At 43.4% G+C, this 26,258-nt stretch overlaps 5 protein-coding genes across 9 annotated transcripts in view; 3 read left to right on the top strand and 2 right to left on the bottom strand.

Annotated features, from left to right (window-relative positions):
• Positions 1–120: 120 nt before the first annotated feature.
• On the bottom strand, positions 121–9,202 carry LOC125762191 (alpha-tocopherol transfer protein-like). Of its 2 annotated transcripts, none has more exons than XM_049424038.1 (5): positions 8,987–9,202; positions 7,294–7,460; positions 2,604–2,783; positions 1,545–1,639; positions 121–1,457 (listed from the first exon to the last, which is right to left on the bottom strand). In XM_049424038.1, the coding sequence occupies exons 3-5, from the start codon at positions 2,770–2,772 to the stop codon at positions 780–782; spliced, it is 942 nt and encodes a 313-aa protein (XP_049279995.1). In that variant the 5' UTR covers positions 2,773–2,783; positions 7,294–7,460; positions 8,987–9,202; the 3' UTR covers positions 121–779. The 2 variants fall into 2 exon arrangements, with proteins under 2 accessions (XP_049279995.1, XP_049279994.1); XM_049424037.1 differs by lacking the exons at positions 7,294–7,460; positions 8,987–9,202 and adding exons at positions 2,903–2,974; positions 4,726–5,596.
• Positions 9,203–12,344: 3,142 nt separating this feature from the next.
• LOC125762188 (heparin sulfate O-sulfotransferase) lies at positions 12,345–14,811 on the bottom strand. The gene is made up of 4 exons (XM_049424034.1): positions 14,342–14,811; positions 14,029–14,270; positions 13,864–13,949; positions 12,345–13,790 (listed from the first exon to the last, which is right to left on the bottom strand). The coding sequence occupies exons 1-4, from the start codon at positions 14,469–14,471 to the stop codon at positions 13,166–13,168; spliced, it is 1,083 nt and encodes a 360-aa protein (XP_049279991.1). The 5' UTR covers positions 14,472–14,811; the 3' UTR covers positions 12,345–13,165.
• A 179-nt stretch (positions 14,812–14,990) lies between these two features.
• Positions 14,991–17,989, top strand: LOC125762185 ((Lyso)-N-acylphosphatidylethanolamine lipase-like). Of its 3 annotated transcripts, none has more exons than XM_049424028.1 (7): positions 14,991–15,061; positions 15,218–15,642; positions 15,735–15,802; positions 16,049–16,430; positions 16,511–16,774; positions 16,847–17,033; positions 17,114–17,989. In XM_049424028.1, the coding sequence occupies exons 2-7, from the start codon at positions 15,575–15,577 to the stop codon at positions 17,249–17,251; spliced, it is 1,107 nt and encodes a 368-aa protein (XP_049279985.1). In that variant the 5' UTR covers positions 14,991–15,061; positions 15,218–15,574; the 3' UTR covers positions 17,252–17,989. The 3 variants fall into 3 exon arrangements, with proteins under 3 accessions (XP_049279985.1, XP_049279987.1, XP_049279986.1); XM_049424030.1 differs by having other exon boundaries at positions 15,011–15,126; XM_049424029.1 differs by lacking the exon at positions 14,991–15,061 and having other exon boundaries at positions 15,082–15,642.
• Positions 17,990–18,083: 94 nt separating this feature from the next.
• On the top strand, positions 18,084–20,546 carry LOC125762169 (protein brambleberry-like). The gene is made up of 3 exons (XM_049424001.1): positions 18,084–18,492; positions 18,553–18,644; positions 18,710–20,546. Exons 1-3 carry the CDS (start codon positions 18,473–18,475, stop codon positions 20,296–20,298), a joined length of 1,701 nt encoding a protein of 566 aa, XP_049279958.1. The 5' UTR covers positions 18,084–18,472; the 3' UTR covers positions 20,299–20,546.
• Positions 20,547–22,914: 2,368 nt separating this feature from the next.
• The window catches only part of LOC125762144 (uncharacterized), an 84,460-nt gene continuing 81,116 nt past the window's right edge, over positions 22,915–26,258 (top strand). Inside the window, exons 1-2 of one of the 2 annotated variants that reach the window (XM_049423958.1) lie at positions 22,974–23,147; positions 23,372–24,124. In XM_049423958.1, the coding sequence (XP_049279915.1) occupies positions 23,965–24,124 (160 nt within the window). In that variant the 5' untranslated portion in view covers positions 22,974–23,147; positions 23,372–23,964. Of the gene's footprint in view, positions 24,125–26,258 lie in introns of both variants that reach the window. The other variant, XM_049423959.1, reaches the window with a different exon arrangement.

Raw genomic sequence — 26,258 nt, 5'->3', positions numbered from 1 at the left:
TGATGCCGCACAGTGGAAGATGTACCGTCAACATGGACAAAACATGACTACCTACAAAAAGGTTTGTGTTGTTCATTTTTCAAAAAAAGCGTTATGTTGATGAAAGAAATTAGTCAAGAATAAGGCAGCTCCTTTCGTATATTTTATTTGTTCAACTTCTCTAAACCGCAATACTTAAAGATATGTTAAAAAGAAGATAATTTATCCTAAGTTTACCTACTTCACAACAGTCTATGAACCATTCTTAAAGAAAGAAGAATAAAGCTGCAAAGGACTGTACAAGCAAACGGAATAAGCTCTGCCGTTATTAAGTTATTACGGCTATCACGCGTGTTTTAGAAGGAAAATCATTATCACACCCCTGGTTCGTTCTGTTTAGTTAATTCTGCTCACTATCGTGTCGGTGACATACCCAACGTTCTATCTAGTAAAAAAGGATTGCTAGCTAAGCTAACGCGTGTGTGTTGTGTGCTTCCAGTGTGTTTTGTGTGCGTGGTCCTTGCGCTTTTTGTGTATCCCGAAACCATGGCGTAACATTTGCGCGATGTGGACTAAAACCTATCGGAGAATTTGGGGCAGAATCGTTCATTAGTAGCTTATAAGTGCTTGGTGGTAGATCTTTGTAGTTATTAATGGAATATATGTGAGCATCACATGGCGCATGCTGGCGCCTTTAAACCAGGCCCAAAGTTCACGATGTAAGTGTACTGATCCGAACTTTCACCTTCGGTATGCCGGCGTAGACCAGGCCATCTTTTGCACCCCCTAATGATATATCATCATTTTTTCTTGTTCTTCTTATTGCGTTGCTCCTCCAGCTGCTTGGTGTAACCATAGTTGTTGATCTCCTTGTACTCGTTGTCGCACTTGAGCAACAATTCGTACCACTGTTCGCCCTGTACCCGTGGCGCATCTACCGTACCACCGTAGACGGCCGGTAGACACTCCTTCGAGATGTGCTTGTACAGCGACTCACGATCGGTACCGTGAAAGATGATACGATTGCGCAGCTTCTCACGCAGGATCGGCTTGAACAATGCGAACACCATGTTAAAGATCTTTGGCTGATTAATGATGTGGATACCCTTGATACGCAGCGGTACCGCATCCTGAAGCCAGTCGACAATTCGCTTGGCGAACGGTGGCGTAAATTGCCAAGCCTGTTGCAGCGTCAGTCCATCCATGTCGAAGATCACAACGGCACCATGGACCTGCGTTTCCGGCTCTAGCATGGCCGCCTCCAGGAACAGTACGCATCCCTTGAACACTTCGTCCAGTGTAACCTCCTTGTGCTTCCAGCTTTTGCCCAGCTCTAGTAGCAGCACACGGCGTCCGAGCTGATCACGGTTCGGAAACACGGCCAGGATGTTCTGCTTGAAGATGTTGGCCTCCTTCGAAGGCATCAGTTCATTGTACATGTCCCAGTGTTTTACCTTGAACTGATAGTACCGTTGAATCTGGAGCAGAGTATCAAAAGAAAAGTTAAATCAATGTTATCAAAAGAGGAAACACTTGGTATTCTTGCTTCATAGCCTCATACTCACCAGCTCACAGGCGCTTTTTGCATAGAACTTGCACGGACGAAGGAACCGGATCATCCAATCATCGTTGTCTAGCGGCACCACCAAATCTTCAACATCTAAGATAGGAAATTGGGGGAAAATATTTAATTTAATTTTATACTAGAAGGCTCATAGAATGGGTGCTATGTAATTATTAATAGTTTTGTGGAACCATGGTCAAAGCTCTCTTCGCTGACGATCGTTTTGTGATCGTATTGAGTAATTTCATTTCTGGTTAGTCATCGTCCGATCGTCCACTGTATGTACAAATTATCGTTGAATGTTTCGTCATGATGTGTACGATCAGCGATCAAGCTAACTAGGTTGGTGTAATGGTACGAGAAGTCTATAGAAAGATGTATGGAATATTTTGCTTTGCGAGAGATTAGATGAATCGTTCAGTACCCGCAAAAGTAATCATCCACCAGCAATATGCCATTCATCCTACTTGTAAGAGATGGAATAAAAAAAATCCACCATGATCGCAGTGCATGACGAACGATCGTTTTCGATTGAACCGCAAACAGTGCGGGGTTGTACCCGTGGTAATTTGATGGCTGTATGTGCATGTTAGCTGCAGACTTCAATTGGGTCTTAAAGATATGGTTTTATTCGTTTTAAAGTTTTTGTTTTCTTCATATTTTTGATGATGATAACCCACGGTAAATTGAAGCATTTTATAATATTTTCAATACCTTCAAACATGACTCTCAATGATCGTTTAAGTTGTTGATAGTTTCAATTAACACCTTGAAAACCCAACGAAACTCATGTTATTTTGTGCCAACTCATGTAACGAAACTGTATTCATGCAAAGCAATTTAACGTAGAAATCTTCCTTTGGGAGAATACCGATTTGATGGACTTGATGGGATTTATGCCTTTTTATACCTAACCCATCAACCCGACGGTGACGGATTTAATTAAGCTTTGCTTCTAATGTATTTAGCTGCGCATGATTGATGGGAAACGCGCATTTCATCCTCAAGGGCACATACGTAGCCCGCGGCAATGAGATCATCAAGGTTTCCAGACGCTTACCTTTGAGCAATGTGCGCAGCTCCTCGATGGCGGCGGTACGAATTTCGGGCGTTTCGCGTAGCTCATTCTTGGCCACTTCCTTGCCGAACGGCGTCAGATCTTCCAGCTCAAACCGGAGCACATAGTCGCCCAGCTGCACCGAAGGCAGCTCCTCCACGTCCGATAGCATCGTCGGTACCCCTGAAGAGATGGAAGAAGTTGAAATATTTTAATTACGTTTTCTGTTTACTTGTTGGAGAACATTCTATTAAGCGCAATGTAGTGGAATTGGTCAGAATGCCGGCATCTGTATTACTTACTCATGTTGATGAAAAGGAAAATATCTTTCAGGGTCAGCAATCAGGAATTATTGTTTTTAACTTATTATTGTGCTGGGGATGTTAGACGTACGATATTGAATATACATAACATAAAAACGTGTAACTCAATTTATCATTTGGGATTTTTTTTTTGCTACACAAAGTAAACGTGATCTTCTTGCTGTGATCATGGTAATTGTCTTCGTGACCTTTCAATATAATTGATATTTTGCAGCTAAAAAATGCCATGCTTTTTTTCGGGGGCCAACAATGGAATCAAGCCTCCATTTTAAGCAACTAAATCAGGTGCTAATTGGTTTTGTTGTGCTACCGTACCGCTAAATGACGGAAGCCCCGGAATCACCCTTGAACCTCTAACGGACAAGATGCAGTTGCGTGAGCTGGAGCGCCTTGAGGCTGCTGATAGTTAGCACAACGAATCATGTTTGCCTGCAATTAGCCGTGTTGTTGTCGATCACCTACCCGATTGTCGACATGCTTAACCCGAAGCGGTTCGATCGTTATCAGCACCAAAGTACAGCAATGGAGCAAAGTTCTCATGACGCTGGTACGAACTGTACTTCGATCAATCTTTTTCCCATCTTCATTATTAGCTTTGTCGATCGCAAATTATCTGTCCGTGTTTGATGATCGCACAAGCAGCTTCGAACGATGATCTTACGTAAAGAGAAAAAAAGTGTTCTTAGTGTTAGGGATACCCACGGGAACCGTATCAGTATCAGCGTTTGGTTTAATTAGTACAACCGCTTGTTGTTTATCTTCGTAAAGTGAACGGGGATGGATAAGGGGTAGCAATTTGTGCACAGGCATTTGCCCGTTTGGAACACATTCCGATAGATTTGCGTAAGTTAACGTTGTTACTAAGCTGGAATATCGGATATCCTGGTGGTATTGTTTTTAGGAATGTAATATCAATCATGTAAGTTCGCTGCACGCTCAAAAACCGAGAGCAAACAATAGAACAACTCTGTGTTCTATTGATGATCCTACTTGATATCGAGAACGTTGCTGAAAAAGCATTAACTTTTAACGTTTCATTTTCACCAGTTCGGTGGTGCCACCTTTGCAAATATCATAAGGAGTAGGTCACTGAATTTAATAACAAAATCATTCCACTCAATAAGCCACTAATGCACACCCAAACAGTTGCAGATCGGTTGCTGCGTTTGGCACACCTTTCGCCGGGTGCATCATATAAAGAAGGGTGGAAAAGGCCCACCACAGTTCTGTCAGCCGATCAGCCAACCCAGCAATCCTTGACCGTTCTCGTGGCGTCTATTGGCGATTTCGAATGGAAGGGAAACTCAAGCTCACTGGCCGCGCTGAAGGTGGATGGAAAGTGTAACATTACCCCTTTGGGGTGATTTAGAAGTTGCCAGTGCTTGCCGAGTACGCACGCAAGGTGAGAAAAATGCACCGCAACCTGTATGGTGGGATAAGTTTCAAAGGCACACATGGTAAGGGTGAGTTCTTATCCATTTTTTGGTCCATATGTTTTAGGTCTCTTGCGTGTTTCGTACAAAAGTTCAAACATTTAATCTTCCTTAGGGATGGAAAACCATTTGGAGATGGTTTGTGGACAACAAAACGTATTCTTATACACGATGGTGGGCGATTGAACTAAACGCTTATTCCACATTGAAAACGCAACTAAAGTCAGCCATCGACAACGGTTTCTAAGCCACCTTTTAAATAGTAAAACCTTTTTTTCCAAAACATCACAAGATCACGATCGTTTACTTGGTGCAGTTATATCCCACGTATTCACTTTCAAAAGCACCCGACTTGTTGTAGGTACTAACATTTGCCAATCAAGCAATATATCCACCACACCACTGCACAATCCAAGGAAGCACGGCACTAATGACAGCGTGTCGTTACCGACACTCGCGACCGTTTCTCGGCAACTAGCGAGAAGTGCTGATCGATGAAGCCGCTATATAAAAATTCTGAGCTCACCTGTTGCCGCACACCGGCCCGAACCGAACCGGAGATCGTCGATATTCGCACAATTCGCGTCTGTGTGTAGCGGTTTAGCGCAAAAGGGTGAGGATTGGCGAAGGTGGTAGACGACGGCCGCGGGTAAACAGTGTACATGATGCGTAAAGTACGATGCACCAGGGTGGTAGACATGCAGTTTGTAGCAATGCTTTACCCTCCCATTGCATCAGCCCCATCTCCTTTGGGTTGGTTTTTTGGGAAGGAACGATCATGTCGGTACGATTGTGATGGTGATCGTACTACGATTGCGAAGTAGTGTAAATGTTGCATTCTCTTGCCCTAAGGAAGGTTGCAGTTTTGGGATGGTTTTGATTCCCAACAAAGTTCATTCACTGTGTGGCATTGATTGAGATTGCATTTGGAAACGGAAAGTAGGTACGCTTCAGACTGGGAGTACGAAACGCAACGAGAAAAAAGGCGTCCGAGTTTACCCTTCCCTGTAAATGATGATCGTCCACTTTGTGCGCAAGGTTACAATCGGGGAAGGGCACAAAGAGAGAGTGCGAAAGAAGGGGGGAAAAAAAATCAAACATGTCCAGGATAAAGCTTTCCAGGGTAAGGGCGAAAAAGAGTGGTTGCGCGTCTGCGGTAGTAAAACTGACCCAAAGATCATGGCCGGTCGCGCTTGGGTGAGCATGCCGCGTCACTCGAGATGATCCTCACGTGTGTACGCGCGCGCAAATGAATCACGCTACCGCGTTTAACGTTTGGTGCCAGACGCAAACAATGTGCAAATCATGCAAATCATGCAAATTTAATGTTTTCTTAACAGTATTAACGTCAACCCGCGCGGGTGTACGATATGTGATCGCCAATGATCTGGTAAAATTCAATCACTCAACTTTATGCAAAGGAATGCTTTCGAAATTAAATTATCTTAAAACTGTTACTAGTCACGATGTAGAAAACAAAAATGCGATAATACATTAATACTAATCCGAAAAGGAAGCAAACGTTTGCACGGTTGGTTGGGTTGGGTTTAAAAAGCGTCAATTTTATCGCCTGCCTGTGAGCGACCATCTGAACCGTTTGCTTACGACGCCGTTGCGTCAATTTAGATGGATTTACAGCTTAATGTTTGAACGAGGTGTGAAATAATTGTAACCGAATTGATGCGATATAAGTGTACAAAAACATACAACAATTTCACACATCGATGCGCACGCGTATCCGCTTTTAAATGTATATTACATTAGTTGTAATGGAGTTACTAAACGTTAATTGTTTAATGATCTATTCATTTGTTCATTTGTTTGTTGTTTCTCGTTGAAAAAAACAACATTTTTATCGCGTGCCTTTTATCACTGGAAGTTGTAAGTGGGACAACCGGTCCTCCTCCAAACTTGAAGCGGAAGTTGCTTCATATCGTGAAACAAAGCAAATGATGTTCGCGTTTTTCTGTTTCGTTTTCTACTTTCAGTTCAGAACATAGTTTTGCGCAATTTCAGAGCGACCTTCAAGCGGGTTCGAGCATGAGTTCCGAGTTCATTCTTCCGACAAACTGCTTTTTAACTGATTCTGGATGCTAGTCCGTTTTCCATATATTGCTGCAAGCTTCGTAGTTCCCGCAATGCAGGAAGTCAATAGTGCATCTTGTGCACGAACGTGTGAGGAAAGCAACCGGGGGGAAACAAACAATCCCCCGCGCACCGAAAGGCAAACTGGTTAATGAAAAATTCATCGATCCATGGCGAGCAAACGCCGATGATTTGCAGCTGCCTGTGCAGTGCAGTTGAAGCACAAGATCGCCGCGAACCTGTCAGACGTCCCGCTGCGAACTATAGTGTGGGAGTCGAGCAAAATAGAACCGCTTCTTCTCAAGCATCGAAGAGAGCCTGGAACACGATCGCAAACCAGGATAGAGAGCAAGATCGCACATTTTGCGTGACACACATGGCCGAGTCGCGTGCACACTAGCAAAACGTCAACATCACAACGTCGCACGCCATATTATTAAACCGGCAGTAAGCACTTCTATTGCCGCTTAATTCCCGTGTCACTGTGAGGTAATCGAACGGCGTGGAAATGGTGATCCGTTCCGAGTGTTGTTCTATACTTCCAAAGGTGTTCCCTCGATTAGTATACGGCGACTACTATCATCTCTCGACCGGTGTATCGACCGGTATCACCTTTTGTCAACTGTCGATCTCGGCGCGGTCGATCGCGCGCGCGCGCGCACACACATGGATCAAAGGTTGCTATGACACAACACATCCGGACGTCTGTCGTCATATCGCTGGGAAGCTATGATTTGTGCTACCACGTTCGAAGCCGTTCTAATAACAGTACCCATGCAAAGTAGTGGGTTTTTTTGTTGTTGTTTTGTACTGACCTCTAATGGTACCGGTATTTCTGATGTAAAAACTTACCGTGCGTTACGCGTTCCTAGGGGAGGATAAGATATGGGCTGGCACTGTTTGGCGTTCGTTTTGGTTGCTTTGGAAGTTGCACCTTAAGGTGTGCCGTCTGGCAAACAAAACGCGATCGCACACGCTCGGCTTTAGCTTAGGTCGATCGTACAGGTCGTTGGTCGTCGCTGCAAAGTAAGTGAAAATAAGCGTATTTCCGGCATTAGAACGGCAGGTCATCGTACAATGTCCACTGCAATATTTATAGCGATCACCCCATCATGATAAGTCCGGGAATTGCTAGGGAACTCTTGCGAATTAATCCACTGTAAAGAGAACGGTTCAATTACTTCACTAGAATAAACCCATTCACACAAACGCACAGAAAAGTCCCTTTGGACACAGATGAATTAATAAGCAAGAGAGTCACCAATAAAGTGGTCCGTACTGTAGATCGTTTTGCACAACAGTTCTGGTCAATTAATTTCCAGCTGCAAAAATGGCACACACGCACACATATGGTCTTGTAAACCAATTGCATTCGGAATACACTTTACATAGCGCGGGGAGAGTTTCTGTCTTCTTCTTCTTGGCCTTAACGACCTTACAGGTCACGCCGGCCATTTCTGGCTTACTAGACTTATTTTTAACACGTAGCCGGATAGTTAGTCCTTGCTATGGGGGGACGGTCCGGATGGGATTTGAACCCGGTCCGGCCGTGTGGACCGGCGCCGTTTATCACATGCACCACCGGGCCGCCTTTCTGTCCTTCACAGTTATTTAGAATGCCGTTCGGGGCGTACTTAGACGTTGTTATCACTATCGAAGTTATCTGTTTCTTGCTGTTCGGGTGTGTCCGGACTGGATCATTCGCTAGTCACCCTTAAACTGATGAATCTATTTATCGGGCCGTATAACTTCACGATTTAGCACACACTGAGGACATTAGGCGAAGTGAGCACGGTGACGTATGTTTGGTGATTCCTCAACTGTGCCACGCCGCACAATTTGCATATCTTCTAGCTTTCGTACACTAGCAGCAATACATCGCACTTTAATCGCATGGAATAAGTCTCCTATCCCGTTTACGAACGGGGAATACACGCAGGAACGATAAATGCATGCGGACATGCGATACTAAGAATTATAGTTGAGCGATAAATCACTTAAGAAATGATTTGTTTAAAATTGTCTCTAAATCCATCATTAGCCACAGACACACACACGCACCACGTGTTTGTAGAATCACATTGCGTAAATTCACGTCACATCCACCGTGGAGATGTGAGATGCGGCACTTTGAGTTGACAAACTATTGACGCAAAATCGTTCTGCACATCTTCTCGCTGGGCGAATGATTGGGGCCCTGGGGAGAAAACATATGATTCGTGGGCGAGTTTCTGGTGGATTTCCAATCGATGACGCATCTGTTATGGCAACAGTCTGTTATGACAGGGATCGTACGCAACCGCAGCAGATTGGTTGCCGTTGGCAACGGTTTTATACTGACAGTTAGCGAAAGGGAACACGAGCACGTGTTCTTCTGCGCAAAAGCACACCGGCGTAGTTATGGATGGTGGGATGTCTAACAGCTGACTAACGCTTATTCTGGGGAACTTCGGTACCATGCAAGTGTCACTTGTATTTTGGGTAAGAATTTCCACACCAATCACTATTGCACGCAAACTCGACGATAAACTCGACAATAACCTACCGATACCGTTTCAGGATGGTACGAAAGCAAGAACACGTATTAAGCACTAGCGGATGGTCAGAGTATGAGATTGCAACTGAAGCTGCCGGTACTGGTGGTGTTCCGATATATAACACTTGCACACTCCGTTCATTTTGTAGAGGTTGCCGTATCGGTTTGCGTTTCGGAAGACGGAAGTGAGTGTAGTGCGCGTGAAATGCGTGAACGCTTCTAGAAGAGCAGCTGCTGCCCCGGGTCGCTGCTGATGATTGCCGGTCGATGGGGCAGGCCTTTGTGTGCTGTAGCCACAGTCACTTATTCATCGCACTCTCGACGCCCTATTGGCACTTTGACTCCGAGATTGTGCACTTCCTCCCTCCCTTCACACAGACCCACTAAACCCCATCCGTGCCGTTCCGGAGGCAAAACGGGGAAACAAAGGCCGGGCTTGATAATGTGCATGCAGAAAAATGCAGCACGGCGCGAAAATAGAACTGTGCGATTCCGAACGGGAGATGCACTTTTTTACTGCGTTCACTCACCTCCCTTTTTGCTTTAATCTACAGTGCGGCACACACACGATAGAGGGCGTGCAATAGGCCAATTCATAACGGTACAGTAGTGATGTGTTTCATTAAAGCTAAGTACACTTTCAAACTGCACTTTTGTTACCATCCTTAGTGGGGTAAGTGTTAAAATATGGAAATAGTATTTGTATTGAGATTTGTGCATTAGAACACATTAGAATGAAACGTTGAAATGAATCATTTCTTTATCCTCCAGGGTGAATTAATTAAAAGGCAGTACACACAAAGCATTTCATCATCAGTCCCTTGACATGAACGTTTTTCTTGCGACACAGTTAAATGCTGTAGACCCTTTTGTCACTAATCACTTCCAAAACCGGCACTGGCAAAAGTTTCAAAATTTCTAAAACCGACAATGACGAAAAATCACGAAACGCAACTTTCAACTACTACAATGAGTGGGTTGTTTTGGCCACCGTTTTTTCCCAATTAACTCGCGTCGAAAAATGATTCTACCCGCTGCTTACATTTTGCAATCGTTTTCCTCCAAAAACGTTAGTATCTGTTAATGGTTCGTGACTACCCTTAAAGTAAAACCGCTGCCTTAAATCACCCGTGTACGCAAAGGTACCTTTTTTCTTGTCTTTCGCGACACGATCACACGTGGATAGAAGTTTAACGAAAGCAGCTACCGTGTTCAGCTACCTTCCACGACCGATATGTTACTTCTACTGGTGAAAAGGTTCCGTGAACCATTCGCAACCAACCAGCACACCGCGGTGTTTAACCTCTTGTGGTATTCAAATTTCTTGTAACCCCTTCTGCTCTCTGGCGCACGTACCCAGTAGGCTCCCCCCACGTCAGTAGACGAGAGTTCGGGGTGAAACATAGCGAGCGGCTTGTGAGGGACACCAAAACCCCGGTACAAAGATTCCATATTTATGACGTACAAGCGGTTGACGGGAGTCGGTCGCCCGGTTTTTGTACCGATCGTCATGATGCCGGAGGTGGCAATCTGTTGCCAAATCGTACTACGTACAAACGGTGCTCATTGCTTATGTTGCAGTGCAAGCAAACTGTAGCCCAGCTGGTACCCGTTCTTCTCCTTAGCTAGTTAGCGATGTGTAGATTTGTTGAGTTTAAAAACATACCTAAGTGTATGGCAAACATCAGTGCGACATACGACGATCCCATCGTACTGCGTCGGTTGTTGTGTTGTGGTTGGTGCTTGGCGACCCAAGGTTAAATCTTTCCAAACGCACGTGAAGATGCTGCGCGATTGAGATGGTGTTTAAGGCGCTACTTTTATTCCCCACCCATAAAAATTCGCTCAATTACACGAAGATCAATTGTGTAATCATTGTTTGATTCATAATTGACTGCCATTACCGGTTGAGGTAGCTGAAATAAAAGCTCACAGCTCGCAACTGAGATTATTACGGGCACCTCAGTGCGTTTTGTTTCACGCAATGGTTCATCGTAACATTACGCGGGTACTTCGGTGGGAAGAAAAAGCTTCATCATGCACGCAACATTATCGGGGCGGATAAGAGTACAGTGCAGTAGTATTTGCTGTGAGAAACGGAAGTTCGTCTGTGAACAATTGTGCTAATGGACGGAGGATGGTTTCCTTTTTTGGACAAACAAAATCAACGCTGACCCGATGCAATGCGGAAGGTTTCAATTCAGTCGGTAGAGAAAAACCGTATAATGTCTTTCTTTTGCAGCGAGACCACCTTCTTTCCAGTGTATCGCTTACATGAAACAGCTCAGATCCATAACGACAAAGATAGTCCATATCACAGCTGCCGTTACAAAATGGCGCTACTATTTGCGATCGCCACTAGAATCAATGTATCAAGCCCTTGTATCAATGTAGAGGACTAACGGATGTTTTAGTGTACGTTATAGCTGGCATTTCCTGTCCTTTGAACTTCTTCACTACTTTGTGTTAATCCCATTAAGCATCATTCAAATTCTGACGTGATCTTACAGACGGATTTAAGTACATCAGCTACAGATCGTCCAAAGAGTTGAAAACAGGTATTTCAAACAAAGCATTATCAGCCAGGAGCGATATTTGCAATGAACATTTGTATGCTTTTTTCACTAAAATTTTATTTTAATAATCTATCAAGCCTGTTGTTGAACGTGTTTTGAAGTGTTTCGATTGCCGCCACACGTATACAGCAGTACCAGTGATTTTCCGCAATGCCCGTACAAAGTACAGTGGGGTAGGATGTTATCATTAATTTTAGGTTAATCAGATGCACCCGTGGCGCGCAACAGTTCACCCACTTGCACAAGGTACTTTGCGCGAACGCGGAAACGAAACGGTGCAAAACAGTGGCGTGTAAAAGCTGAGCTGATGGTGTAGTGAATGTGCGTATATTAACGGCCATTTGTTTTCCTGAGAATGATGAGCTTTACCATCGTGTACCTACCTACAAACCCGGACACGGTTCATCTTAACTGCCTCCCTAAGTAGACATTTAAAAAAAAAAACGGCACGTTCTCTTGCATGCAGCAAATGAGCGAACGATTGACTTCTGGTCTGTTGGTTCAACAAAAAAAAAAGCGGCAATCAACAAAGTTCAGCAAATGAGATAGAAAGTTAATTACACCTGAGCAATAGTAACGCCACCCCTTTTATTAGATGGGGCCAGACAAAAGGTTTCGGTGTAATCGGTGACCATTCTGACACGGAACAAGCGTGAAGAAACAATGGCAGAGAAACAAAAAAAAATTGTGGTTAAAAAAAATTGTGGTGCTAATTTCCTCGGTTTAGTTGTATCGTTCCTCTAGGGACGGAACTCAGAAGAAAACATCGCACGGATTCGCGTAGGATTGCATTTAGTGCTTAATAAAAATATTTCTTTTATTCATTTAGTTATTGTATGCGTCTTGCGTTTTGGTTATGTCATTATTAATTGCCTAATTCTTATGTAGGTAAGCTGTTTTACTATCAAAACTGTCGCAATACGTCTTTTTTATACTCGCTGTGATTGAAGAGACGCTTCTAATCATCCGAACGGTTGTGTTTTCTTTTCTTTTTTTTTGCTTTAGTAGGAAACTGTTCTTGGTACTAGGAATGAGTTAAGTTGTTGTCTTTTGCAGTACGATGAGCATGGTTGCGATAAAATGAACTGATCGATGAAGAGAAACGATGCAGCTGTGAGAATTGACTAAAATAAAAATAATCCTTACGCTTATTTGAAATGCTTAAGCACATCGCTACAACAACGACTACAATACAAGTGAGTTTCAGGATCGATCAGTTCGTAGTTCGTAGTGAGTGAGAAAAGAAATATGATGAACCTTAACTTCGCTTAGCGCTGTGAGAAGCTGCAGCTAAGGGAAAAAAGAAATTACAATTAATCAACAATTTTTTAGCCTATTTCGAACTGCAGATTGTATATGAGCTTCTGTTTCTTCTCCGTGTCTTTTTTTTTGCGCTAACACTAATCACATACACCTAAAGGACACGCACGTTACCACATACATTATCGCTCGCTCTCTCTCTCATACACATACATACAGGACATTCGTTCCACCCGTATCACAAGCATCAGCGGCATCATGCATTCGTCGATTTGCTCTTTGTGGGTCCCGCTCATGTCTTCTCCCGACGCCGTTTGGGAGATTTCACCTTGCGGGGATCCCGATTCCTATATCAGTTCTTGGCGGCGCCGTTTGGATTTGGTTTAATTTTCTCGTACATAAAATCCTGCATCACGTTCCTGCCTGGTGTGCGGAGCTTCTTCTGCACGAAATGGAACTGATCGCGCGCAAACTCGTACAGCTCGTTTTCCATCTGCCACACGGACGATTCCTTAATTTTGGCTACCGTTTCGGCCGCTGGCTCCACCTTGGACTTCGTTTTGCGCAGGTGCGATTTGTTAGACTTTTGAAAGTGTGATACCGCACCTTTGTACAGGCGGGGAAGCGAAAGCTCCAGCAGCTCGATAAACTCGTCCATCTCCTCGGTTAGTCCGACCAGAAAGTACTCGTTGACGAGATTGCGCTTCGCTTGCTCGAGCGCCCAGCTACTGCCCGGGTTCCAGCATTCCGCATGGTGCCCGCAAAAGAACGGTATCTGAAGCCACATGTTCATAGGATCACAGTCGGGCTTCTGTCTGGCGACGCACTCGTCGAACGTCATCGTATCGCCGGCCCGGTGTCGCACCAGATAGGGCCGATAGTCATCGCCGTAGCGTAGGAAGTAGTAGTAGGAAACCAGCCGATCGAGCGGTTGGCGGATGAGATTTATGTACAGCGGTTTCGATGGCATACCAAATCTGAAACAAAACGGAGGAGGCGAATGTATTTAATTTGTTCTCTTTTTAGTGGTAGATAGCTGCAGTAAATTACTTTGAAAAGTCTAAGAAAGCCATGTGTCCATGGTAGAAGGCAGGTTTCATACTGTCCCAAGCGGTTATGTTGCGCACAAACTTGAGCTGAACAAGAAAGAAAATAAATTCGATTAATAAGATTTGCGTTCAATGCTAATGTTGGCGGGTTTCGGGCAATTCTTACCTGATTAGGTAGCGACAGTACGTGCATGTTGGCGGTAATGTTAATGTGCAGCACGTGGAATGCATTCTTCTTGCATAGATCATACGTAAGATTAACGAAGCTGGTACTGCCAGTCTTCGGCACCCGGTTGTAAATTATCACAAATTGTTCATCATAGTTCCGATAAGTAGTGCTGTCGTCCACCTTCGCCGTGGCCGTTTGCCAATGATTGATGTTGCTGTGTATCAGTTGCTCATTGTTTCCTGCCCGGGTGTGCACAACAGTGGTCGCTATCACTTATCAATGGTAGATTTTTAATAAGCTCCAAACTTACCTTCTGCAAGATGAATGGTTAGCTGCTTATCAGCAAGAATGACCTTTGTCGAGAACCAATGATACAGTAGAATGAACGCAAAACCAGCAGTAATCAATATAAGCAGAAAGAAGTATTTTGTTGTTATCATTTCCGTTCCTGTCCTAGCAGGAGCTAATATGTTCGATGGCTTGCCGCTCGTTCCTTTGCCCTCTGGGTAGCTTTATTAGTGGGTTTGAATTTGGTGAAGCGTTTGAGGATCTTTAACTACTGGGAACTGTATAGAAACACATTTGTGGAGCACATTTTTCCTTGCTTGTTTAACATTCTACTGTGTGTTTTCTTCTGGTTGTGTCACGACGATAACAAATGATTTGACGTTGACGAATGTTTACGTTCTACATTTGACAATTCGCTGTAGTGATGGGTGCATCGGAGCGTAATCCACTAGAGACAGAAACTTTGTCGCTGTAGTATATTTTGATTCGAAAATATGATAAACATATTGAAAAGATGTTCTGCATATTAAAACAGAATCTTTTTTTGATAAATGTTGCCAGTTTGCGTGTTTTTTTGTACTGAAATTATCAATTGTTTTCATATTCATGGCACCGGATTTATTTAGGCTGCGTACGTGATTTTAAAAATTAAATTTTACACAATCGCGACCAGCAGACTTCCCTCAGTGCTTGACCATGTTTATTGGAGTAGTGTCCAAGGTTGTTGCCTTTGGTGTTGCTGGTAAGAAAAATCACGAAAACGACGATCCGTCAGACACGGCACGGATTAACAATTAGGCCCATCGGGTTCGTCTGCGGGGAAAGAAACGCGGTGCAGCGCGGTAACGAGCCGAACGGCAAATTATCTCATTCTCGTTCGCCATTACTTCCATTGCAGGCCATCGCATCGTATCACCTTCAACCGGTGTGTAGCTATGCTGATCCGACGAAGAAGGGCAACAGCATAGAACAGCATTTGGTTGGTCGCGTACGGGTGTTGTTCGTCGCGTTTGCTTGTCGCAAAGTGTTGTATAGAAAAATTAACGCACAAAAAGTCGCCCAATGCGATAAGCAACGCTGTGGTAGTGCTCGCGCGCGCTGCTTCGTATCAGTATTTCGTCGGTAGTTTAGCAGTGAAAAGCGAAACATTTGGTGTGCTGTTGGTGCATTATTTTCTGGTTAGGCAGAGCGAGTTTCAGAATATTTTTTGACAATAGTAGCAACAGCAGCAGCTGCGTGTTTTGCAAAGAGAACCATGACGCGAACAAGAAAAGTACCATCGAAATCATACGAAGCATGCGAGGACAAGCGTTCGGAGCAGAGGTGAGTCACGTTTGATGGATGCATCTGGAAGCAAGCAGGTGATTTCATTGATGATCTTCCTTCTTCTCCGGCCCTCCCTTCTTTTCCCGTAGACTGTTGCACAAATGGACCCGCTACTCCAGTGCCAAACTCGAAGAAGTGGAGGAAACGCTACTGTCAGGTTGGTAGCACATAGTTTGTAGAACCCCGCGAAGCAACTACCTGTGGAAGGGATGGTGCGCTCGCGCAAGAAACTGTTGTTTTGTTTACTGTGCAAACAAGTTTCTTCATCAGTGTTTAGCGCTCGCCTACTTGTTGTCCTTCCCTCAGGCGGAGGGCTAAATCTATGCAACTTGCTCATAATGATGTCTTTTCTTTTCATGCTATTTGCGACGCCTCCTTGTCACACTGTACGCGCGATGGACAGCCCTTCGAAAACCCTTTGAAAGTATCTTCGTGGAAGTAGGTCAATGTGTCGGGACGAACGATAAGATACGGACGGTGGCACTGAACCGAGAGTCGGAAAATATTCCCGTCCTGTTGCTGCACGGTCTCGGGGCAGGTGTTGGACTGTGGGTACTAAATCTTGACGCGATTGCAGAACATCGGCCTATGTACGCCATCGATATACTGGGCTTTGGGCGAAGCTCGCACCCGAAGTATGATGCGGATCCGATCGCGGCGGAACGACAATTTGTGTCATCGATCGAAGCTTGGCGGGTAGCGATGGGTTTGGAGCGTATGTACATCCTGGGACATTCGATGGGCGGTTATCTGGCCTGCAGTTACGCCATTACGCATCCACAACGGTAGGTGTTCGCGAACAGCGTGAAGTATATTTGCTGCTACTAATTAGATTGTTTTTTTTTTGCGATTTCGCTCTGATTAGAGTGGCCGGATTGATTTTAGCTGATCCATGGGGCTTCATGGAGACACCACCGAGAATTAAGCGAAAGTACTGGATAAGAATCCTGTATCGAACGGCACGGAAGATGAATTTTTACCCACTGACGGTCGTACGTATGGCCGGTCCAACTGCGGCTTGGCTTTTGAGCCGTCGGCGGACAGATATTACATCACGGTTCGAAGGAATCGTTCCAGACGAACGGGTTGTGGCCGACTATCTTCATCTGGTCAATGCTCAGAAACCATCGTAAGTGATTCGGCGGCAAAGGACACAGTTTGGAACGAGCTTTTACCTCATTTGATCCTCTTTTTTCCCCAGTGGTGAAAGTGGTTTCTGTGCGATACAGAAAAACTTCGGCTGGCCTATCAACCCGATGTTGAAGCGAATCGACCAAATCGATCCCACCATACCCATGACATTCATTTACGGATCCGAATCTTGGATCGACTTTGAAGCAGGAGAAGTGACGAAGGAAAAGCGCGCGGGCTGTTTCGTGCAAGTTAAGGTAGTACACTCTCGATGTGGCAATCAAATTTATCTCCCCACACACATTCGCTAACATTATTACCTTCGTGTCCGTTGCAGATAATCGATAATGCTAGTCATCATCTGTATGCGGACTTCCCGGATATATTTAACCAGCATGTCAATGACGCTTGCTTCACGTACGACAAACGTATCAACGCACAAAGCAAAGTGACCGAGCTTGTGGCGGAGGAATGAATGCATCTTCCCCCATCTCCCTTCCCGCCCGTGGGTTTCCAAGCCTGTAGATTTGTAGAGCGACGAATATGCCATCATTGAAAAAAATGCCTCGAAATAATGTACCTTTCTACTGCCAGCTAACGCAACGGATAGCTGGAGCACTGCACACACTAATAGAGCGATAGTTATCCTACGAAACCACCCAGGTGAAACACGGCAGCTGGTATCCGTGCGCCCGCCATAAAGCAAATGCTCTCCTATTGTATACTCCGCGTGTTTACGCAGAAACAGTATTTTTTTCTAATAGAACGAGTGCGATGAAGTAGCGACAACGGTGAAGCCAACAAATACTAGCGCCTCCATCTGTGTTTTGTTTTGCAAATTAACAGAAGCAACAAAAAAAAACAGGACAAAACGGCACAGAATATTTTATAAGCCACGCTTCCATAATGTCAGGCTTTTATTCCAGTGTTTTAGAAGCGAGAACCCGCGATAAACGTTACAACAAAGTGTAGGTGAACATCGGATTCATCCCAGATGAAGTGATAACATTAGTGAAACGTTGTTTTAGTACAATCTTCGGAAGAGAATGCATTTTATATTGTCTCTGCACAGCAGTAGTTTTTTGTTACCATATGGCGTGTGTAAGTTTGTGTTTTTGTTTTTTATGAACTAGATTTTACCTACGGTTTGAGCGTAACGATTAGCGTCTAACAAACGGAAAAATAAAATTTGGCCAACATCAGTATACCGAAACCATTGGGTTATCTTTTAGTGGAATTGAACTGAAGCAATAGAGTTAACTCGATTGAAAAACGTGCCAAGTAGCATGCGGCTTTTAACGTATCTTTCCCGCTCATTTTTGAATCGGGCGAAATGTGGCGAAAAACGACAAGTGGGCGAAAAGGTTGTCACAACAAGCGATGACGTTTTGTTTATTTACTTTCCCTCCGATTACGATACTCGCGCGCAAGTTATTTTCAGTTTTATTTAATTACTAGTTTTGGTTTATTGTACAATGATTTAAAGTCATTAGATTAAGTAACGAAAAGTTTAACTTTTGTTTTACAAGTAACGTGTTATAATGTTATCAATGCGTTAGTTTTTCTGTTTGTGCAAAAGAGCTGAAGCCAGCTCAGTGGGGGTGATCATCATTCGGTGTACAAAAATAAATTTCAACCTTGGGGTCATTTGTGCGCGAAAAATCTTTTCCCTACCGAAGAGATCAGTGTTAGCAGCATGTTTGTGAATAGTAAAAGGTAAATTCTATTCCCGTTTTTAGTTGAAAAGTATTAATTAACTATTTTTTAAAATTGCAGTGCTGCTTTCATCACGCTTTTACTACTGGTTGCAGCGTTCCATCCAGCAAACGCTTCGTTCCTTGAATATATATGGCCCACAGAAGAGAATGGTACATTTGTGTAATGAAATAAACGATTAGAAAATTAGATTTCATTGCAAAGTTTCACCTTACAGGCGATGCTTCAACGACATTGGATTCTTTCCCTTCCGTACCGTACGAGCTAACGGATGGTGAGGAAAGCTTTATACGAGAAGCTTCCAAATGGATCGGTATGAACCTTTCCAAACTGGACATGTGCCATCATCGTATTATTTTGAAGCTGAAAAAATCCTGCCACGAGCTAAACGCCGAACAGATGGGGAAACTTTCCGTGTGGCTACTCAACTGTCAGTCCGATTCGGAAGGTCGTCCAGTTTATCCCTGCACCGACGAAATGTCGCTCAGCCAGTGTACCGAGCGTATGAATCCGGACACGTGGAATGCGTACCATCTGATAACGAACCGTGCGAAGGCGGTGTGTGCCAGCGTACGGCACGAACAGTTCCGTGGACTTACTGAGTTGACGGTTAATAAGCTTATGAGTACGGCCCACGAACAGGTACGGCTGATGGACGAACTGGCAGACAGTCAGCAAAAGTTGCAAACCATCACGAAACAAGTGGTTGACGAGATGGAAGGCAACAACGAGCGTATAATGCATCAGCAGGGCGATATAATGAAGCTATCCGAGGTGCACCGCGCCAAGGTAGAGTCAAACTATCGTGACTTGGTGCGCGAAAAGGGTCTCATAAAGGCTGGTCAGCAAGAGGTCGCTATGCTGCTGACCGATCTACGCAAACGTATCGATGATAGTGTGGCCCAGCTGGAGGTACAGTCGAAGCAAAGTAGAGTGAATCACGACTCGCTTCTAACCGATCTGGAACGACTGCAAGCGAATGCGGCTAAAATAGCGGAAAAAATTGAAGAAACTGAAGTTCACTTTACGCAGCATCATCGTGCGGTAGAGGACCAGTACCGGTACACGCTGGAACAGGTACAACGCATTAACGCCACCGTTGCCAATATGCTTGAATCGCTCCGAACGCTGCAGCAAGATTTTAATCGCCATTTAGCGTGGTTGGTTGAAAAAATCGGTGGCAGTGAAAACATTCTCCCGAAGCTGAATGTAATCTTGTTGCACTTTGGCTACCTTTTGCTGGGTATGATCTGTCTTGCGTTTGTCGGTGCGGATCAATTGTTGCGCGTTCTATTTATTGTCGCTGTGCCAGGGAATTTAATTGGTGGATTGTTGGAATTTTTCGAACCAGATATGTTGCGGTTAACGGTTGGATTGGGATGTGTAGCTGTGGTAGATTTATTGACACGCTCGGTTAAAAAGTTTCTCGAATTGCGTGCCTCTTCAACGGCAGCGGCGACAACACAAAGAAAACAGATTCCAACTCAAAATAGTGCTACGAATGGACAATCTCGTCCCGTAGAGGAAAGTGATGAAGAAGCTGATGTAGCGTATGATCATGGCTCGATGCAACGTAGAAAAAGTGTCACTAGGGAACGATCTACCAGTTCCACCGTTTTGGATTCCGGTCGGCGTAGTGTTTCCCGGTTTGGTGATGATTTTGGCAGACGCAGTATGACCCCACTGGAGCAGTCGTTTAGCGAACGTCAGCATTGTACGGCCATAACACTTCGGGGTGACCGTTGTCGTGGTTTTGCACTGGCTGGTACAGAATTTTGCCGCCTGCATGAACCGAGAGGACTGTGAAAGGTAGGTAAGGGGTAGAAAGTTAAATTGTTTTACGTTGGTTGGGTTTATGTTACTTATGTCACGAAGTTTTTTTATATTATTTTCCCATGATTTACATTACCTCGCCGTTATAAATTACCTCAGCTAAAATCGAACAATTAAACAGTTCTGAAAGATTGACAATTTTAATTAATAGTTCAAATGTTGCTTTTACTGTAATTTTAATGTTATTTTTGTGTGAGTGAGGTTTACGGAATTTTTTGCGAGTTTAGTTTTAACTTTTTTTTTGATCTACAATCTGTTGTAGTTTGTACTGTTATTTTTTTTAAATGAGATTAGAATGTTTTATTTTATTGTTCTTGTGGCAAACAATCAAGTTTGTAGTGCAATAAGGTAAATGTGACACAATTCATGTTTAGCAATAAAACAAACGGTAAAGAGAGAATAAAACTAAATATCAATCATTTCAGTAGTACAATGTTTCGAAAGAAAGTCACATTACGTTTATAAGAAAATTGTGATTAGCTTTTGCACAATTTCCACTTCAGGTTGTAGGTATAGCAATTTAATAGCATAAGTAATTCATAGCTAATCTAATTTACAATTCAAATTAATTTAAATCCGCGCTTTCTTTCCGCGAATTTTTTATTAATTAAAACGAAGCAGATTTTACCGTACAGAGTATACAATTCATGATTGCAGACTGATGTTAAGGTGGAACAGAAATACTATCCGTCCGATAGCTCCAGCACCGAAAGTCTGTCCTTTATTCCACACCGCGCGAAATGTATGTGGAAAAGCAACAAAACGGAAACCCTTTTATGCTGTTTTGCCTAGACATGTATCGGAATGCTGCAGCTATTTCCGATCTCGATATGAACCGTTCGGTTTAGTGTACGCAGTGTTTTAAAGGGTGGCTGTTTAACTATCATTCTCCGTTGGCTGGATCATATCCTTGTTGCTCGTGCTTGTATCCGGCGTTGCTATGGTTACGCGAAGGCGTGCTAAGAGTGCTGGGATGTGATATTGGATAAACTTCCCTCACACTTGCAACTGTACCGGATCACTGTACCGGATATGGGACTTTCATTATTGAAGTCAAAATTATTTTTAACTAGATATCAAACAGACTGAATGTTTTCATAGTTTCAACGCAACATATTTTTTATGTTAAAATATCCTTGGGCAAAAATAATGCGAAAAAAACTATTTTTTAGATACAAAAAAATATATTCATTTCATTGTTCGAACCATCCTTGAGCACGGGATGTACATCCGCTCTGGATGCTGCGGAAGCTGCCGATGTTTTTATTCATGCGGGTAACAGCAACACGAAAAAAAAACACACACACTCAAGAAGAGCATTTTATACACAAATAACGGAACGTACTTCATGGGACGGGAAATCAATGTTTGGATTTTTAGTTCGCTTTCCTATGCAACAAAAACGCCCTTACACCGGACTTATGTATGTATGTTGATGCAGTGCAATCTGGGCTAGGCTTTTTTATGCCTGTCGCTCAAAAATATAATTCGCGGTTAAATGAAAAGGAAGCAATGTAAAGAGTGGTGGCATCGGTTCGAAAATCTGATACACATGCGAATCGCCACAAGCATTGTTCAAGCATACACGGTTCATGAAGGAGGCCCCCTGCAGGAAGGATGAGAATGGTGAAATGGATTGCATAAAAAGCATAAAATTAAGAATGAAAAGAACGCAAAAAACAGGTTTTTTTTATTGAAACCCACCATAAGATACCGTATTGATTTAATCACATGCAAAAAAAAAACTAAATTACTTTTACACATTAAAATACAATTATTATATCTTGTCAAACAACATAATATTTTAAACATTTATTTACGTACTCACTTTCTCCAAATTTTGTGCAACATGTGTGTCTATTAGTTGTCCTTTACTGTATCCTTGTGCTGACTGCAAATGAGAATTTAAGCAGGTGGTGAGCTGGTAGAAATGCATACTGCGATTGGAATTTCCCCTCGCGTGAGAATATTCTTCGCTCACGCATTTTCCCACTCTCACTCTCTCTCTTCATTGCATGATCAAATTGCTTCCTTGCGAGAAGAAAAACACAGCATCAATATTTATCCTTGTGGAATTTTTTAAATAATGCAGATTGTTAAACCGAATTGTTTTGTGAAAGCTTTTATTGACCAGGAAATGGTAAAAAACAATAAGAAATTGAACTCTTATTAAAAAAATTGGCAACATTTAAAAGGAAATAAATAGGTATTTTTTGCCATAATCGTAAACTCTAATCTTGAACTTACCTCTCGTCTGTTGATTCACAATTTAGTGCACCAACCACTTTACTAAACGGTTCCATCTCCAGCACACTTGTTTAGAACCTTCTAAACACAAATAGAGCGCACATTAAGTGAGAGCATAAAAACGGCGCGATAAATGAAAGACGGGAGGGTGGAAATTTGTGATGAGGGGTTGTTATGCTGGAAAGGTTAAAGATGGGAGAGCAAACCGATGTACACAACCGACCGAAACGGATGGAAGAAATGTTCGCTCCCGGCACATGCGTTCTGTCGTCCGTACCGTTCGGATGTTTGGATTGCCTCGGTCGTGTATCAGAAGGTCGCACGTTTGGGTTCTGGCCGGATTCAGTTCGGTTGCCGTTCGCGGTGTAGCGCATACCGGCAGCAGTCTTCTTAGGGATAAGGCCAAACAGGATCCGTTTCACCTTTCGACAACCGTACCCGAGAATGAAGCACATCGTTTGCGTCGTGTGATCCGTTCTGCGTGTACGCGTGTACAACGTCTCGGTTTTGTGATTTTTGTTTTTGGAAGGTGGCCTTTACCACCTGCTGTCGTGTGTTGCATCCCGTTGTGGAAAGTAAGCGACAATTTGTGTTCGTCAGCGTGCGCGTGCCAACGTTCTCATCCCTCCGGTGCGGTTACAGCATCCTTGAGGAGGATATGTTGCTTTCTTGATTGCTTTTGTTCAAGGGGCTGAGTGTCCGTGCGGAGTGTTGGGTAGTTTCTAACGAATTCACGTTGCCATTACCAACTGTGGGATAGTGTTACATGTAAGGATTTCTTTTTTTTTCGTGCGTGAAGAGTAGTTCCAATTGTGATGATGGTGTTGAGATTTAGTGGCAGAGAGACGATAGACGTGCCCGAATGAAGGACATCTGGGTTCATCTTCTTTTCTGCGCAGCGTAAAGTGTGTTTACCGTAGCATTGTGCAGGTGAAATCAAAGTGAAAGCACAAGCAAAATAACCGAAGAAGAATGGTGTTGTGGTGCATCTCAATTGATGCTCAGTGTGCGTTGCCTCACAGCCTACTGAACCATGGCAACCACAGCCCAGAATGGCAGTGTATCTTTCGGGGTATTGGAAGAATTTCGCTAGCTCACTAGTGTCGTGGTGTTTAAAGTTGTGAAGCAAAGCTGCAAAAGAATCGTAACAAGTGTCGTAAGGATATCAATCACTCGTACAAGAAGTACGGAGAAATTGTGTAAAGCATAACTTAATCGAATCAAACCGACTACCCGGCTGTACGGCGGTACGGTCTCCTATTTATTTAATTTATTGCAACTATTTATGAAAACATAACGTAGCCGTCAGGAGTCAGGAAGTGCTTGCTCTAGTAGCTTCTACTTCGTACCGAATACGTACCGAGAACCGGAAAGAGTAAACAGCAAACCAGGATGGCTACCGAACGTCGCACAGATCCTGCCGGAAGTGCTCAAGCAGTTGCCCACTGGCATTCATTGTCGGGCATTCGGTTACTGATGCTACCGATTGTCCTGGCATGGTGCAGCACGTTTGTACACAGTGCCATGGAGGAGATGATGATAGCACCCATAGGTAAGCGGAGGGTAAAAGGACAAAGCCACGTCAAGTGCAGGCTCTCAAGGTACCGGGGTATATCCAGTGTATGTGTGTTGCCGTACTGAAAGTAGGTCTTCCGGAAGAATGAACATTCGTAGATAGATGCGATAGGAGAGCAAGATATGCTGGAGAAAGAAAAGCGGCATAGGGTTAATTTTCAGTGATATGGTAATTAATTCTTTTTAGGCTTGCTCAAGTGTTTGAAAATCTTTTTGAATGGAATTAATTTGTTCCTTGAGTTGAACACAGCTCTGTACAATTGGAATAAGGATGCTAAGGCGGATTTTAGTTAACCAATTGGATGTTGTTTTTTTTTTGGTAATGTTTGGTTCTTTCTCTTTCACTTTGATGTGCATGTTGCCTAACCATCAACTGTCAAAACGCCAAATATGACAGGAAATACTCAGCTACTACCTGTCAAAACGATTATTCGCAATCGCATATCAAAGTAGCAATAATTCAATACAATCAAAGAACAAATCTTTATTGTACACTGTCTGACATTAAGTAAATAATGTCCAAACCACAAGTACAGGAACTAGCGTCGTTTTCCGTTCTATTCTAGTAACTTTTGTTTATTACAAAGATAAATAATGCGGTCAATTAGCTCTCGTTTATAGGTTACGCAAGGATCCGCATTGCATAAAGCAATTATCGCAGATGTATCGGTCTGATAAACCATCAATCGGACGAAATGATAGGAATGTGGGGAGGAGATTGAAAGTCCATTCTATATGCTTCTTCCGCCCCCCGGCCATCTCTCAGCTCAGTTACGCACAATTGCTATTAAATTCGCACCTCAACCTTGCCTTCGTCTGCCTTAAGCCCTTCAGCGGGGGATGTAATAAAATTGACCGTATTTCTTGAGTGAATTGGTTTCACTGTCAAGGTGCTGAAAGAAGAAGGACATGCTGGAAGGTCCTTGCCGGAGTATGTACAAATAAAATCATCCCTTTCGAATGTTTCTGTTTCGGTAACCGAGCCATCGTGGTACCGAATTTTATAACGCCCCGTGTCCTTGCTGACGTTAACGGAGTAGGATCATATCCTTCATGATCCTACCCCGGGGTTCTGGTGTAGTTCTGCATGCATACAGAGGCTGGTGGACAGGCGGGAAATAGGTAGCGATCACTCACCCAGAACCGTCTCGGAACCGTGCGCTTACCGTTAGCGCGAAGCATTTTTTTTTGGTTGTTGTTGCCAAAAAGGCCCCATTAACAGCAGTGTTTCCGAACCCTTTTTTTGGTGGACGTGGAGTAACACGAGGTCCCCCGAAACGTGGGACGAATGTTGGTGAACATTTTATTTCGGTTTAGCGAGTGGAGGATAACAATTGTTTAAGGGTTCCAATCCAATGGGGAGAAATGGGTGAATGTTATCAAAAAAGGTTACCCGGGTTAGGGTGACGGTGACTGGTCGATGCCTCCCGTTCTACCGATGAAGTGGATGAGGCTCAACTTTAGGACTGTGCAAATATTATCAAGCACATGCACATAAACACACCGCCACCACCAGTGTGTTGGAGAAGGGTTATGGATTTCAAGGAGATCGGATCGTGACACACAAGGGCCATCTGTGGGTGGAAGTGGGAAGAGGGCAAAGGGATTAATGTTAACCCCAGTGTGTTTGCGAGGAAATTGTGTAATCTTGTTTTTTTGTTGGTGTGGGAATAATCGTAAATCGTATTTATTTTGTCCTGAGTTGTTTGAATGGAATTTTAAAGAGGCAAGAATAAACAATACACGTTTTGCAGATGTGTGAGAAAAAAAGGCAGTTTTGTTTATGAAGCACAATTTTTAATATGGTTTTTGGTATGTTTATTTTAAATACTTGTGGATATTATTTTAATCTGTCCTGTAAAAATAAATCTTTGGGGATTGTTAGGTTTGGTTCATTGCTTAATTTGTCATTCGTGTTTTGTATTTTAAAAAGCACTGTTGTTAAAACTTCATTAGTGCTGCAAGAAACGGCTCAATTTGTGACATTTCGGGCTTCTGTTATACGTCTTTAAAATGTAGTATACGCAGTTTATACTAATGTTATACGATGGCTTTGACCTTTTCTACTAAAAGGGATACTATTAGTGAAAAGTATTTTCAAATGTTTATCT

This window comes from Anopheles funestus, chromosome 2RL (assembly GCF_943734845.2).
Source record: "Anopheles funestus chromosome 2RL, idAnoFuneDA-416_04, whole genome shotgun sequence".
NCBI lineage: Eukaryota > Metazoa > Arthropoda > Insecta > Diptera > Culicidae > Anopheles > Anopheles funestus.
This window is presented reverse-complemented; position numbering and strand designations above follow the sequence as displayed.